This window comes from Quercus suber, unplaced genomic scaffold (genome assembly GCF_002906115.3).
Source record: "Quercus suber isolate HL8 unplaced genomic scaffold, Cork oak 2.0 scaffold_325, whole genome shotgun sequence".
Classification (NCBI taxonomy): domain Eukaryota; kingdom Viridiplantae; phylum Streptophyta; class Magnoliopsida; order Fagales; family Fagaceae; genus Quercus; species Quercus suber.
Genome location: NW_027069778.1, coordinates 763965 through 776759, shown reverse-complemented (window position 1 = coordinate 776759; position 12795 = coordinate 763965). Strand labels below are relative to the sequence as shown.

The window sequence follows — 12795 nt, the reverse complement described above, 5'->3', positions numbered from 1 at the left end:
TTTTACTTTACTAGCTTTTCTTTTATAGTTTTTATCTTCCTATCCCCTCCTTCCATCTGTTGATCATCTATTTGCCTTTTTTTCTGGCCGTCCGTCCTATCAGAGGCCTTATCGGTACTCAAGTGGTTCACTCTGATCAACGTTATCCTGCCAAGGGGTTACCTCCCCATTAATGCGGCCAGGGGGGTTAGTTGAATGCATTAAATGTGAGAGTGACAGCTTACTTTGGGGTTAGTCTCTCCCCAAAATGACCTTCGTCAGGCCGCGGATAAGGTGGTCCTCGGTGTGGGTTGGGAAAAAAAAGCTTTCCCTCACCTTGGCCCTGAATAGCCTGTGCTCCTCGGCCTGGGCCTCGGGCCTGCTACGTGATGGGCCGAGGCTATCAGGCCCATGGGCCCCACACTTACAAATAGATGTAGTGATATGTGGTAATTATATTAATGAATGTATAATTTATGTGATTATTTAACATACTAATGTGTATTTTTTTTTGTTTTTTTCTCAAATAATGTAAGATCTTACGATCTACAATCCGATCCTATAACCAATCTCACCTATCTCTCACGATCTTACGTAAGATCCCGATTTTGATAACTTTGACCATGATACATAAACCTAGTTAAATAGAGTAGCTTCATAACCACATAAATTGCTACAATTGTTTTGGTTTCAATTAGCTCAATTGGTAAAATTTCTAATGATTAAATAAGAGATTTATAATTTAATCCCTGCCATTATTTGAAACTCTCTAAAAATAATAATTATCGTTGTGCTCATCGTGTTAATTGTTTTCAATTTACAAAAACGAATTTAGATAAACATATATATATATATATTGGAGAAGTAAATAAACATAAACTAGTCACGGAAGAACAGTTCATAATTCATAACTTAGTTAAGTAGTTCACCAAACACCTTTTTAATGTACTTTTTTTTTTTTTTTTGCTGGAGACCTTTTTAATGTACTTGAAGAACGTCAAGGTGAACATAAATAAATAAATAACCCTTACAACTCATCTTTAGAATTCTTATGAAAGTATTAATTAATATTAATTACCTATATGTGAATTTGAAATTATTTAAAAGATACTCCTAAAAAATAAAATTCATAGCACTCCAAGTTGTACCCAAAAAAAAAAAAAGCCCATTATTAAAAAATAAAAAACATATCAAAGTATTTAATTAAATTTTAAAGATTTTAACTAGTTAATTAATGATTCTATAATATTTGTAACTATTAATTATATTATATAATTAAAAAATGAGTAATGATATGTTCATAATATTTTTACAATACATTTATAACAAATTTTAACTGATAAATTATTACATACTATTATTAGTGAATAAAAAATTAATTTTAAATTAGAATTAAAAGTAACTTATTATATAAAATTTGTTATAAAAATATTGTAAACATAACATTACTTTTAAAAAAAATTAATTTTAAAAGGTAAGATTATGCTAAGTCCACCAAGTCTCCAAATCCGCCGTGGCTACTTACCAAAAAGTCTTTATCACTTCTTCCTTGGCAAGTTACACGCAAAAGTCATGATATATAAATGATTTTAGCTGTATATTTAAATACAATAATTGAAAGGTTCAGAATCTCTGATAAAATAAATTTATATCAAAAAGTGGAGCAATCAATTAAATTTGTATGATAATGTTTGGTTGCATAGTGTTGAAACTTATGGTGGGCCAATGACACGAGTGATAACTGATAATGACTTGAAAAAAAGAAGATGCTAGTATTTTGCTAGACGTGTTTGTGTTTCACGAATTGATGGTGATCAGTGCAGATAAGACGAGTCACGCGGGGTTCCCGTGGGGCTAATCCTCTATAAAGTAGTATTTATCTTTCTCTACTTTAAAGTAAGAAAACGACCCAATGGTAGCGATAACTTTTACTACAATTCCTTGCGTGATAAATTATAAATAGTAAAGATAAAATAACTTTTACTATAATTTGTTGCGTGATAAGTTATAAATAGTAAAAATAAAATAACAGATTTATATTTCTATTATTTATAACTTGTCGCATGATAAGTTATGTAACAAGTTGCGATAAAAATTGCGAAATTTTTGGCGTTGTCTAAGTAAAAAAAAGACAATTGCCAAATTGCCATTTGCCTCTCCAGCCATTAATCATCGCCCCTAAAGAAGTGACCGAACCAGCTCATACTAATAAATTTCTTGATGGTCGGCCAATTAGGACCAAGAAGAATCCTATGATTAACGTTAAAGGAGTTTGGCCCACACGCAAAGTTTTGGCTTTGCATTGCAATTTTCATTTACAACACCAACCAATAGCCTAGGGCAGACAATATTTAGTGTTTTAGGAGTGGGGTTTGGTGTTAATTTTTTAAGTTGAACTTTTTTCATTATAGGCCAAGAGTTACTTTTGAATTTTGATGCCTTCTTTTGAATTTTGGGTAAAGAGAAAATTTGGCCCCCAAGCAACACTGTCCATTCGAAATGCCTTTGACGTTATGTTTAGTTTTTACAAGGAAAACTGATTTGTTGTTTATAATGTATACCTTGTAATCGATTAAGTTACAAGATGAGCTCATAACAGCTAAATTTTGAACTCTAATTGTCTCTTTTGCAAAGGATGAACATACGTTACAAACCTAGGCAGGCTTAAGTGGTTCAGTTACGACTAGAAACAAATTATAGCCCTGTTTAATGACTGGAAATGTCTTCTGGTTTTAAATTTAAAAAAATATAAATAAATTTTATTCTCCAGTAAAAAAAAATTACGTTTTCCATTAGTTTCTAAAGAAATGTTTTTAGAAAATAATAACTCCAAAACGAAAACGGATTATGTCTTCTTCTTTTTTTCTTTTTTTTTCTTTTTTTTTTCTTTTTTTCTTTTTTTATGTTCAGTCCTGTTTTCAAAGAATGTGAGAACACGAAAATAATAATAAATCAAAAACCCTTTTTTTTTTTTTATATCAATTGCTGGATAAGGGTAAGAACAAGGATTGGATGGATTGTACTTATAGGTCACCTTGGATCGCAAGGTAGGGGTGAGGGGGGCCATGGTTCATCATGGGTTGAGGTGGGGATGGTTTGGAGTCTTTGGACAAGTTCTTTTTTAAACTAGACAAGATCTAAGGCGCTTGTAATAAGATGAAAGATGAAATGACTTGAGAGCTGAGATTGAAAAATATGATGATTATAGTTAAGAATTAGAAATATATACTAGTATTTTTTAGTCAATGAAACATAATTTGTGCTTTGCTTTTTCAAAAATTGCTTTTTACTTATACTCTATATGCATTTTCATTAAATATAACAAAAATTAGGTTTTATTTTCACCCTTAAAAATAACTTTCAAAGAACACATTCTAATCCCTTTGGGTGCCTTCTTATTATTTTTGTTTTATGGTTGATACCCAACCATAGAACAAAAATCATGGTTGATGCATAAAGCCATTCATGCTAAACTCCAACAATCATTTAGCTATAAGAAACACAAATTGTTAGATCATTTCCAAAAATCAATAATCCAAAACACTTTCTACTCAATTGCTTGGCCCTATGCCAGGGAGTTGGTCCCTGAAAGTTGAAATGGGACCCATTCATACTGGAGAAGGAAAATGCTAGGCCAATAACTCTAAACATGTCAGAAACAACCTTACAAAACATTAGAACGTGCATTGATTGCAAGCTTATTCAATGAATAACATGCCCAACCAAGGATCCTATGAAGAAAAATTATATATTAGTCCAGTTCATCCATTTCACACGAAAATGACTATCGTGTCAACACTGAGGATTGAAGATTTGAAGTTTAATATCCAGTACGAAATAAATTTGGAAGAAGCAAGATCATTCTCTCAAAAGGAATCTGATGATTGCAAGAAAAGTAAACCTTCAAGGTGGAATCTAATAATTGCCTAAAGAACAGCACAAGAATTTTAAATGCACCTAACAAATATTAAAAATATAAATATAATTCTGACACGAATAATACGAGTCCTCATTCATATAAAAATAAGTTAAATATTACTAATAGACATTATTAGCTGCCTAAAATAACCAAATTGACTCAAAAGAGACTTAGTTGTCATGAAACCTCATCAGTGTATTAAGAGTTTTGGTCGGAAGCATGGAAACATAAAAGAGGTTTTGGCAAACCATATTATTGATTCAGTTCTTAAATAAGTTGAACCAACAATAAAACCAATTCAATATTGAACTGATTTTATTTTATAAAACTATCAAATTTAATACAAGTTTGTGGTGGGAATATGAATGTGAAAATGCAAAAATTAAAATTTTTATTTTAGAGGAAATATATTTAAAGAACCAAAACTAAAGCTGGATTTTTATATGGGTATACATCTAATTTCATATTGATCCAATTTCTTAAACCCAAAAAAAATTACCAAAAGAAAATGCAACTAAAACCAGTTCTAACTGCGCTGATTTTGTGGTTTGTCAACACCCCCAAGTCAAGTGTGAGCCATTATTTGGGGTAGGATGGGACGTTCAATCTAGCATAATTCCTCCACCTGCTCTCTCAAAGAGTTGTGGATAATACCAATCCTTTTCTCTTCTTTATGAGTCTTACATTGAAATTAAAATGATTACTAGACTAGAGGACCCACCTACATGTGACACACAACTACTCATAATTTTAGGGTGGGGACATAGAAGGGAACATGAAAGTATGAAACAAGATCCCGTTCTGTCTATCTGACTTCTTAAGGAATATCCAAGATATATCTTCCTTTCCCTAAAAACACAAAGGATTCTAACATGATTTCTGGTGCTCAGTATAGACATCTNCATAATGATAAGGGTTTTCCGAAGTCAGGGTATTTTATTAATAAATTATTTTAAGAACTTTTTTGTTAAGAAAATTAAAAAAATTATTTAAAAGGTTAGTCTTTTTTTTTTTCATAATTTTTTTTTAAATAGTTTATTAATAGATGCTTAGAGGGCATACATTAGTAAATCCTATAACAAAATTATTCCATGGTTTTTTATTTCTAAAATAAATACTAAAACAAAAATTATTTAACGTTTCTCAAGACACCATTTTATTTAAAATTACTATTACCACCCCCCCCCCCTTCTTTTTTCTCCCGGGGTTTAGTTTCCTCTTTACTATAAGTAGTTTCATAAATACAATACTTTTGAGGTAAGTAAAAAAATTAAAAATATAAAAAGCTATTTCTTGCATAGGACTGCAGTTATCCTATACCTATATAGATCAGCAAACAACACATCATGATACCAGTAACGAGCATATGATGGCATCATGGCACCATGCCTTAAAAATTAGGATCATATTAATAAATGCTCTTAGGATAATTGTTAATAAATTATAATAAAAAATTTTGATATAATTTTTATGAAAAATATAAAAATTGTTAATAATATTTATTATTTTATCATTCTCCTAATAAAATTTATCTAAAAATAATTATTAAATCAATGCCCCTAGGACGTTGATTAACATTTCCTTAAAAATAATGTAAAAAGTACGAAACAAGGAAGCAATTGAAAGTACTGAAAACTTCACTTTTATATTAAAAATAATAATAATAATAATGTAAAAAGTAATTGAAAGTTTATAGGGAAAGACTGGAAAATAATAAAGCGTATTAAAGAATTTTCATGCATAAACCTGTAGCGTATGAGACAATCACGAGATGTTTGAATGATAAGCACGCAACACCCATGAATTCCAAACATATTTCCAAATTGAGAACTGAGCACGGGAAAAACTGCTTAGCACTTTCAAAAAATCTTTTCAAACGTTTCTTAACCACATGAATCTTAAAAGTTCATCTAACATTAAGGCCCCGTTTGGTACGCCATTTCAAACAACATTTTTTAGTTTTTAAACAGCATTTCACGCATTTCAACACACTTTTTCACTCACACGTATTTCAAAAAATAATAAACAACAATTTTCAAACTACTCTACCAAACACCCCCTAAGCTTTAAAAGAACATTTTTCATAATTCACGTTTCTCTCCAAAAATAATGTTACAGACAACCAAAATTAGATTCAGAGCTCACTGTAGCCGGAATGATATAAAAGACCCAAATTTAACTCATGAGGATTTGAGAATCATGAAGTAAACACAAATGAAACTAATTGACAGCCACAGTGAATTACTCATCACGTATAATGCACTGAAAAGAGACACAGAAACCCCAACTGCATTGATCAGACAACAAACTAAACCAACCAACAATCTGAACACATGTTAGACTCTAGTACAAGTGATAGAGTAATAAAACAACCTAGGACAAACAACATATTGAGGGCGTTTGAATTCAGCTGAAAGCTGAGTTCACGTTTTGCGTTTTTCCTTCTTTTTCTTTTTTTTTTTCTTCCCTGCAAGTGAACAATAAATCACATGATTTTACTGTGCAAGAAAAAAAAACACTGTTCATATACTGTTTAGCACTGTTTACACAATAAAAAATATTAAAAATGGGTCTCATTGTACTATTTACACATTTAAAAATTATTTTACTACAGTGTTTTCAGTTTTCAATTTCATGAACAATAAGTTCAATTCAAATTGAGACACTACTGCATCCCAACTAATTTAAGTTGAATCCCTTAATTCCTGTCTTCTTCTTTTGGGGCAGAGTGTTTGTTGTAGGGTGCGAGGCAGAACTGAACCCACAACAAACCTGTGACAAGGGCAGAGGGGAAAGAGCACTAACTGCGAGCCCATTGGCTGAATCCTTTAAAGCCATATCCCAAAAAAGCCTTAGCAATCAAGCTGTAAAAACTTTTTTGGAGCCGTTTGAATAGCACTTATTGTTGCTGAAAGTTGATAAAAATTGATTGTTGCTGAAAACACTATAGCAAAATAATTTTTAAATGTGTGAATAGTATTGTGAGACTCACTTTTAATATTAAATATTACGTAAACAGTGCGTAAACAGTGCACGCATAGTACACACAGTAAATTTTGTCCCCTAAAATCAACAAGTGCGGCAAAAAAAAAAAAAAAAATTTTTTTTTTTTTTTTTTTTTCCTTCCCTGCAAGTGAACAATAAATCACATAATTTTACTGTGTAAAAAAAAAAAATACTGTTCATACACTATTTAGCACTGTTTATACAATAAAAAATATTAAAAATAGGTTTCATTATACTATTTATATATTTAAAAATTATTTTATTACAGTATTTTCAATTTTCAATTTCAAGAACAATAAATTCAATTCAAACAGACACATTACTGCATCCCAACTAATTTAAGTTGAATCCCTTAATTCCTGTCTTCTTTTTTTGGGGGCAGAGTGTATGTTGTAGGGTGGGAGGCAGAACTGAACCCACAACAAACCTGTGACAAGGGCAGAGGGGAAAGAGCACTAACTGCAAGCCCATTGGCTGAATCCTTTAAAGCCATATCCCAAAAAAGCCTTAGCAATCAAGCTGTAAAAACTTTTTTGGATACGTTTGGATAACACTTATTGTTGCTGAAAGTTGATAAAAATTGATTGTTGCTGAAAACACTGTAACAAAATAATTTTTAAACGTGTGAATAGTATTGTGGAACCCACTTTTAATATTAAATATTACGTGAACAGTGCGTAAATAATGCACGCATAGTAAATTTTGTCCCCTAAAGTCAACAAGTGCGGCAAAAAAAAAGGAGAAGACGCACAGAGGAAACGCGCCGCAACTTACCCTCTTATCCAAACCCATACTTTGTGTGGATTGAAGATCCTCCAAATTGGTTATGACCATAGATGAGGATCAATGTTATAACTGATTTTTTCGAATAAATATCAAATGTTCTACCATTTGGACAAAAATAAAAATTCCAGTTGCCATCTCAATCGTAATGCTGATTTTCCCTTGTGAAGCCTTCAACTAAATTTGATAATTCCCTACTTTGTGTGCATTGGTCTTCACTGCACCTTTCCAAGCCATCCAAGGTGACCTTTATCTTGTCATCAATTGGTGACATACATAACTTTTAATTAATGTTTTTTTTCCTTAGACTATCATTATTTTCATTGGAAAAATTATTCAATACTCAGGGAGCAACACTCCCTCCTCTCACATGAATAGTGGGCTCCATCATAAATTTAATTAACAAAACCCATTATTAAGTGATAGAAGGGAGCATTGCACTCGGAATACTGAATATTACTACTTTCATTGCCACTAAACATTTAAACATCCTTGTGTTTAATTGCTAATATGTAGGTTAAAATCTGTAGTTTGGCCCACCAATGTTGAATTAAAAATTAATGTTTAAGAACAATTAATTGGATTAACTAAAAAGATGATTGCAGGACCATGAGAAGTGAATCAGAATTTTCATTACTAATTAAGAAAATAAGTAAACAATCAAATATAAAGGGTTCAACACATAGATGACAGCTACTTCACAATAACATATACCAAAGCACCGTCAAAGATTCTGTTGGAAAGTTCATCCAAAGAGAACAGATGTTCCTCCAAACTAGCTCGCCAAAATTAGTGTTTCCAATTGGATGGAAGGTGATTAGAAAAGATGACATTATCGCCGCAGATGTCGCTGGAAAACAAAAGTGTTAGTTAAATCATGAAACCCTTTGTCCATTGGATATAATATTCTACTGTGATAGACTTGCAAACCACTTTGCCACAATTAGATATGCTAATTACATCAACCAAGAGGTAAAATCAGGGAAAAAGGCAGAAAACCTACCGTTCTTCTCATAAGCAATAAAAGAAACAAAGAATAAAAATCCAAGATAAGAAAGAACATACTCTTGTTGCATTATTAGCTACTTGTGGTCGTCTATCAGATACTCTATCTTGATCTGGTATCAAGTCTGGACTATCATGCTTATAAAATGCTTGTAGGGCTCTCCCAACAAATGGGCGAACTATGTTTACTTCCATAGCAGATAGATTGTTAATCTGCAATTTGAGGTTTAAAAGGATTAGGAGCATAATACTCGACGAAGAAATGCCATCAGAGATATATTATCACCTCTCTCTCTCTCTCTCTCTCATCCATGCTATAAGCTATGTACAAATATCTTTGAGCATAAACATTTTACAGGCCCCAACAAAGAGGTTTTACATCAAGCCCCCTTCAAGTATTAGCTTTAACCATATGACACATTGTCGTGAAAAATGCCTTACATTTGATTTAATGTTGTCCCCTTATGAGCAGTTAGGTATTTTATTCAGTCTTATAGTTGTTATAAAAGAGAGCTGCTTGAAAAAGGGTCTTTGCTATGAGATCAATTGCTCATGTTAGTGTTTTTTTGGGTTTTTTTTTTTTTTTTTTTTTTTTGGTGGGGGGGTGGGGGGTGGGGGGTGTTGTTGGTGTGGACTATGCAACTAAACCCATATATTTTAAGTTGGAAAGTGGAATTGCCCCCATTCCTATGACCATTAGCTATTATATGTAATTGTATCATCTAATCCTGTATTGAGAAAATTATAGTGAGAGAACTTTAACCCTGATTATCAACTAGTGGATCCCCCCACACAGCAGGTGAACATTGCCAAACCACATAAATCTTGTTGTGTGGCTCACTTGCATATAGGTTTCATTGCAATATCAAAGTTGAACAACTCAACTTTTAGATGGTTGAAATCATAAATTCTTAATGTTTATGAACTTAAGATGGCAACAATGCAAAGCAAATAGAAGGAACACCATCCTCTCCAGTGTATACCAGATTCCACTTTGTAAAGGAACATGTTCAAACTCTTTCCCTTTTTTTTCTATAAATGTCTCTCATTTTTCAGTATCTAAGATAGAGAGATATCTCTCAAAATCCAAAAGGCTTTTAATTCCGCTTTATAATATGCAGCATCCATAGATTCACAAAGGGAGATAAAAAATGTATACCTTCAAAGCAAAGGCACGCTCATTAAGTGACTCTAAATTAGTCTCAACTTTATGAAACCTTACGTCCCTGATGTCCTCAATAAGAGACCTCACCTATATAAAAGATCTATATCAAATTCCTTGCAAAAACTCTCATGCATATTTAAACAAAGTTATGAGAATCTTAAACTCACCATATATACATCGGGGATGTCATCACGTGCACTATCATCCACAAAGTTACAGTTGACATCAGTATTGTTAAGTTATAAATACAGAATGTAATATTTACAAAACTTACTGGTCAAAAAGAAGTCTTGAGATCTCCACATAATGGAATGGTAGTTGCTCAAACACTCGTTGAGAATCTCGCTCTGCTTCCAAAACCTGTGTCAGCTTTTCTAGTCCACAAAGCATGAAATGGTAAGAAATGTTTCTCAGTGTTACAAAGATCAATAATTTTCTACTTACAATCATACAAGTTAAACAGCCTGAATAACAACCGCATTCCATGACATAAAGTATAAAATGTTTGACTAAATGAATAAGAATTCCAAAAATAGATGAACGACAGGGATATCAAATTAGCACTTTTGCAGAAACAGCTGTAAAAGTTTGGCTCTACCTTTACATTTAGATAATATAAAGCACTGAACAAAAGCAGACGATAAACACTCAAAACAGAAGGCCGTGCTTAATCATAGAATTTAAACTCATACTTTCAGTTGATTGGAAGAAGGCAGTACATTAATACCACATGGATCTCTAGACCGGCTGAAAAGATTGATATGAAGACAAAAATGAGGAAGAACACTGAACAGCTAGTGGTTTGTGATATTTCTGCCCCATATAAAAACCTCTTATCAACATTTTATGATTCTTTTTGTTCTCATTGAATTTTCTCTACATTCACATGCATGTATGTAGAAAAAACATTCAATACATTAAAATATATACTAGAATTACAGTAGATCCCAAAATTCTATTCCAAAAATATATTAGAAACCAATAATCTTACCATTAATATATATATATATATATATATATAAAATAAAGAGTGGTTTAAGTTTAAAAACCTTGTCAACCCACACTACCCCCCCAAAACTGAACCATGATTCTTGAATCAAAATTCAAAATAGAATGCAGATTGCAGAACATATCCAATTAGAATCAAACTTTCATTTTTCTATTTATGGTACAGATAAACATATCCTACAAATATTTCCTTTTTGCTGAGGATCAGCATATATTCATACATCCACTCCTCCCTGGCCAATTTATTGACCCCAAAAGTAACTATCCTCACCATCTCCTATGAAACAACTAAAATCATGACAGATAAGATCTCTTTCTTTTGATATATTCCATGATTAAGAACCTCTTGGTCTAAGATAATTTTACAAAATTCAAAACATAAAACCCCTTAATCATTGATATGAGTTAGAACATTGCAAGCCATTCCACCATTTAGAAGAATAATAACTTCACTTGTATCTATAGAATCCCAATGCCACATCGTTTAAAGGCACGCTCCAGTCCAAGTTAATTGAGGTCATAGCATTGTCAAAGGAACCACCATCTCACAATATATTTCTTCTCTTTTTTGGCTTCAATATACTATTTGTCTTTAAATTATAGCCCATAAGTGATTTTAGCCACTAATTTAAAGTGATCACTTTCATACATAAACGTGGCCAGACTAAAAACTTACACATCATCACCCCCGCTAGGGACCAAAAGACTTTAAGTTTGTTAGGAACTAAAATTGATCACTTGAAATTTGTTAGGGGCTAAAGGCAATCAATTGAAACTTCAAGCGACTAACATCAATCATGGGTTAAAGTTTAGCGACTAATAGTGTATTTTGGTCCTTATTTTAAGTAATTTTTTTTTGTAACTTGTCTAGCTAAACTCCAATAGCTCTTAGCAAGAGATGCACTCCTAAATGATTACACTTAACATCTAAAACACAAATCATAGACAATCCAAAATTCACATACAACAAATATACATCAATCAAACAAATTGTGCGCGCGTGCACGCATTCACACACAGAAATAGGGAAACCTTACCTACTGTCATCCACTGAGGCGGTCGAATAGTGCACTTCCCTCTCTTCTTCAACGCCACCGCAAGCCAAAGCGGGACCTGAGTAGCTAGTTGTGGGAAGAAAGGGCCAAAATCCCCCTGTCAATTGTATCAAAACCACACTCAAATATATTAACAGATTGTATGCAAATTGAAGTTGTATGGAGAGAAAGGGAAGGGTAAAGTTGGAAAAAGAAAATTACGCAGACAAAATTGAGAGCGTCCATTCGGAGATTGGGGACGATCTTGACCATCTCGTCCTCCGCAATGAACTCAACCTGAACAATAAATTTTTCCAATCAGATCCAAAAACAACTGTGCTGTAAAGGTAATTCAAATTATGTGAAGAAAGTTAAAGCATACACAGAGACAGAGACAGAGAGATACCTCTTCGGCAGAAAAAAGGGAGAGTTGAGGGTCAGATTGGCCGGCCATTGCTGTGGCTATGAGTTCAGATGGATTTAGGGTTTGTGCTAAGAGAAAATTTATGTGATGAGGTTTGAGAGTATAGATAGAGGGATTGTGAATTTGAAAATGAGTGGTGGAACTGGTGACTAGTGAGTAGTGGAAACTGATCGCAGGGGAGAAGAGATGGGGATGGATATGGTGGATTTGTGAAATTCTGACTCGACTATACCGTGAACCCTATTCTCTCGTGAGGCGGGAAATTTTAACTTTTTGTCTCTCTTTTTCTTTTTCTTTGTCTTTTTTTTCCCGTTCGCGGGAAAAATATGAGCATAATGCATATTAGGATTCGGAATTTTTTTAAATTTTTTAATTTAAGTTAGAAAATTCAAAATTCGGATTTTAAAATTTTATTTGAATGAAAAATAATATATGATTTTAAAACCACATCATCAATGAATTTTTTTTTTTT

The 12795-nt window shown here is 32.5% G+C and overlaps 1 protein-coding gene across 1 annotated transcript; it reads right to left on the bottom strand.

Annotated features, from left to right (window-relative positions):
• Positions 1-8299: 8299 nt before the first annotated feature.
• LOC112016471 (DNA replication complex GINS protein PSF2) lies at positions 8300-12589 on the bottom strand. Its single transcript, XM_065783009.1, has 8 exons — positions 12306-12589; positions 12122-12196; positions 11903-12017; positions 10132-10231; positions 10025-10055; positions 9852-9944; positions 8753-8905; positions 8300-8537 (listed from the first exon to the last, which is right to left on the bottom strand). Exons 1-8 carry the CDS (start codon positions 12351-12353, stop codon positions 8520-8522), a joined length of 633 nt encoding a protein of 210 aa, XP_065639081.1. The 5' UTR covers positions 12354-12589; the 3' UTR covers positions 8300-8519.
• Between the last annotated feature and the right edge of the window lie 206 nt (positions 12590-12795).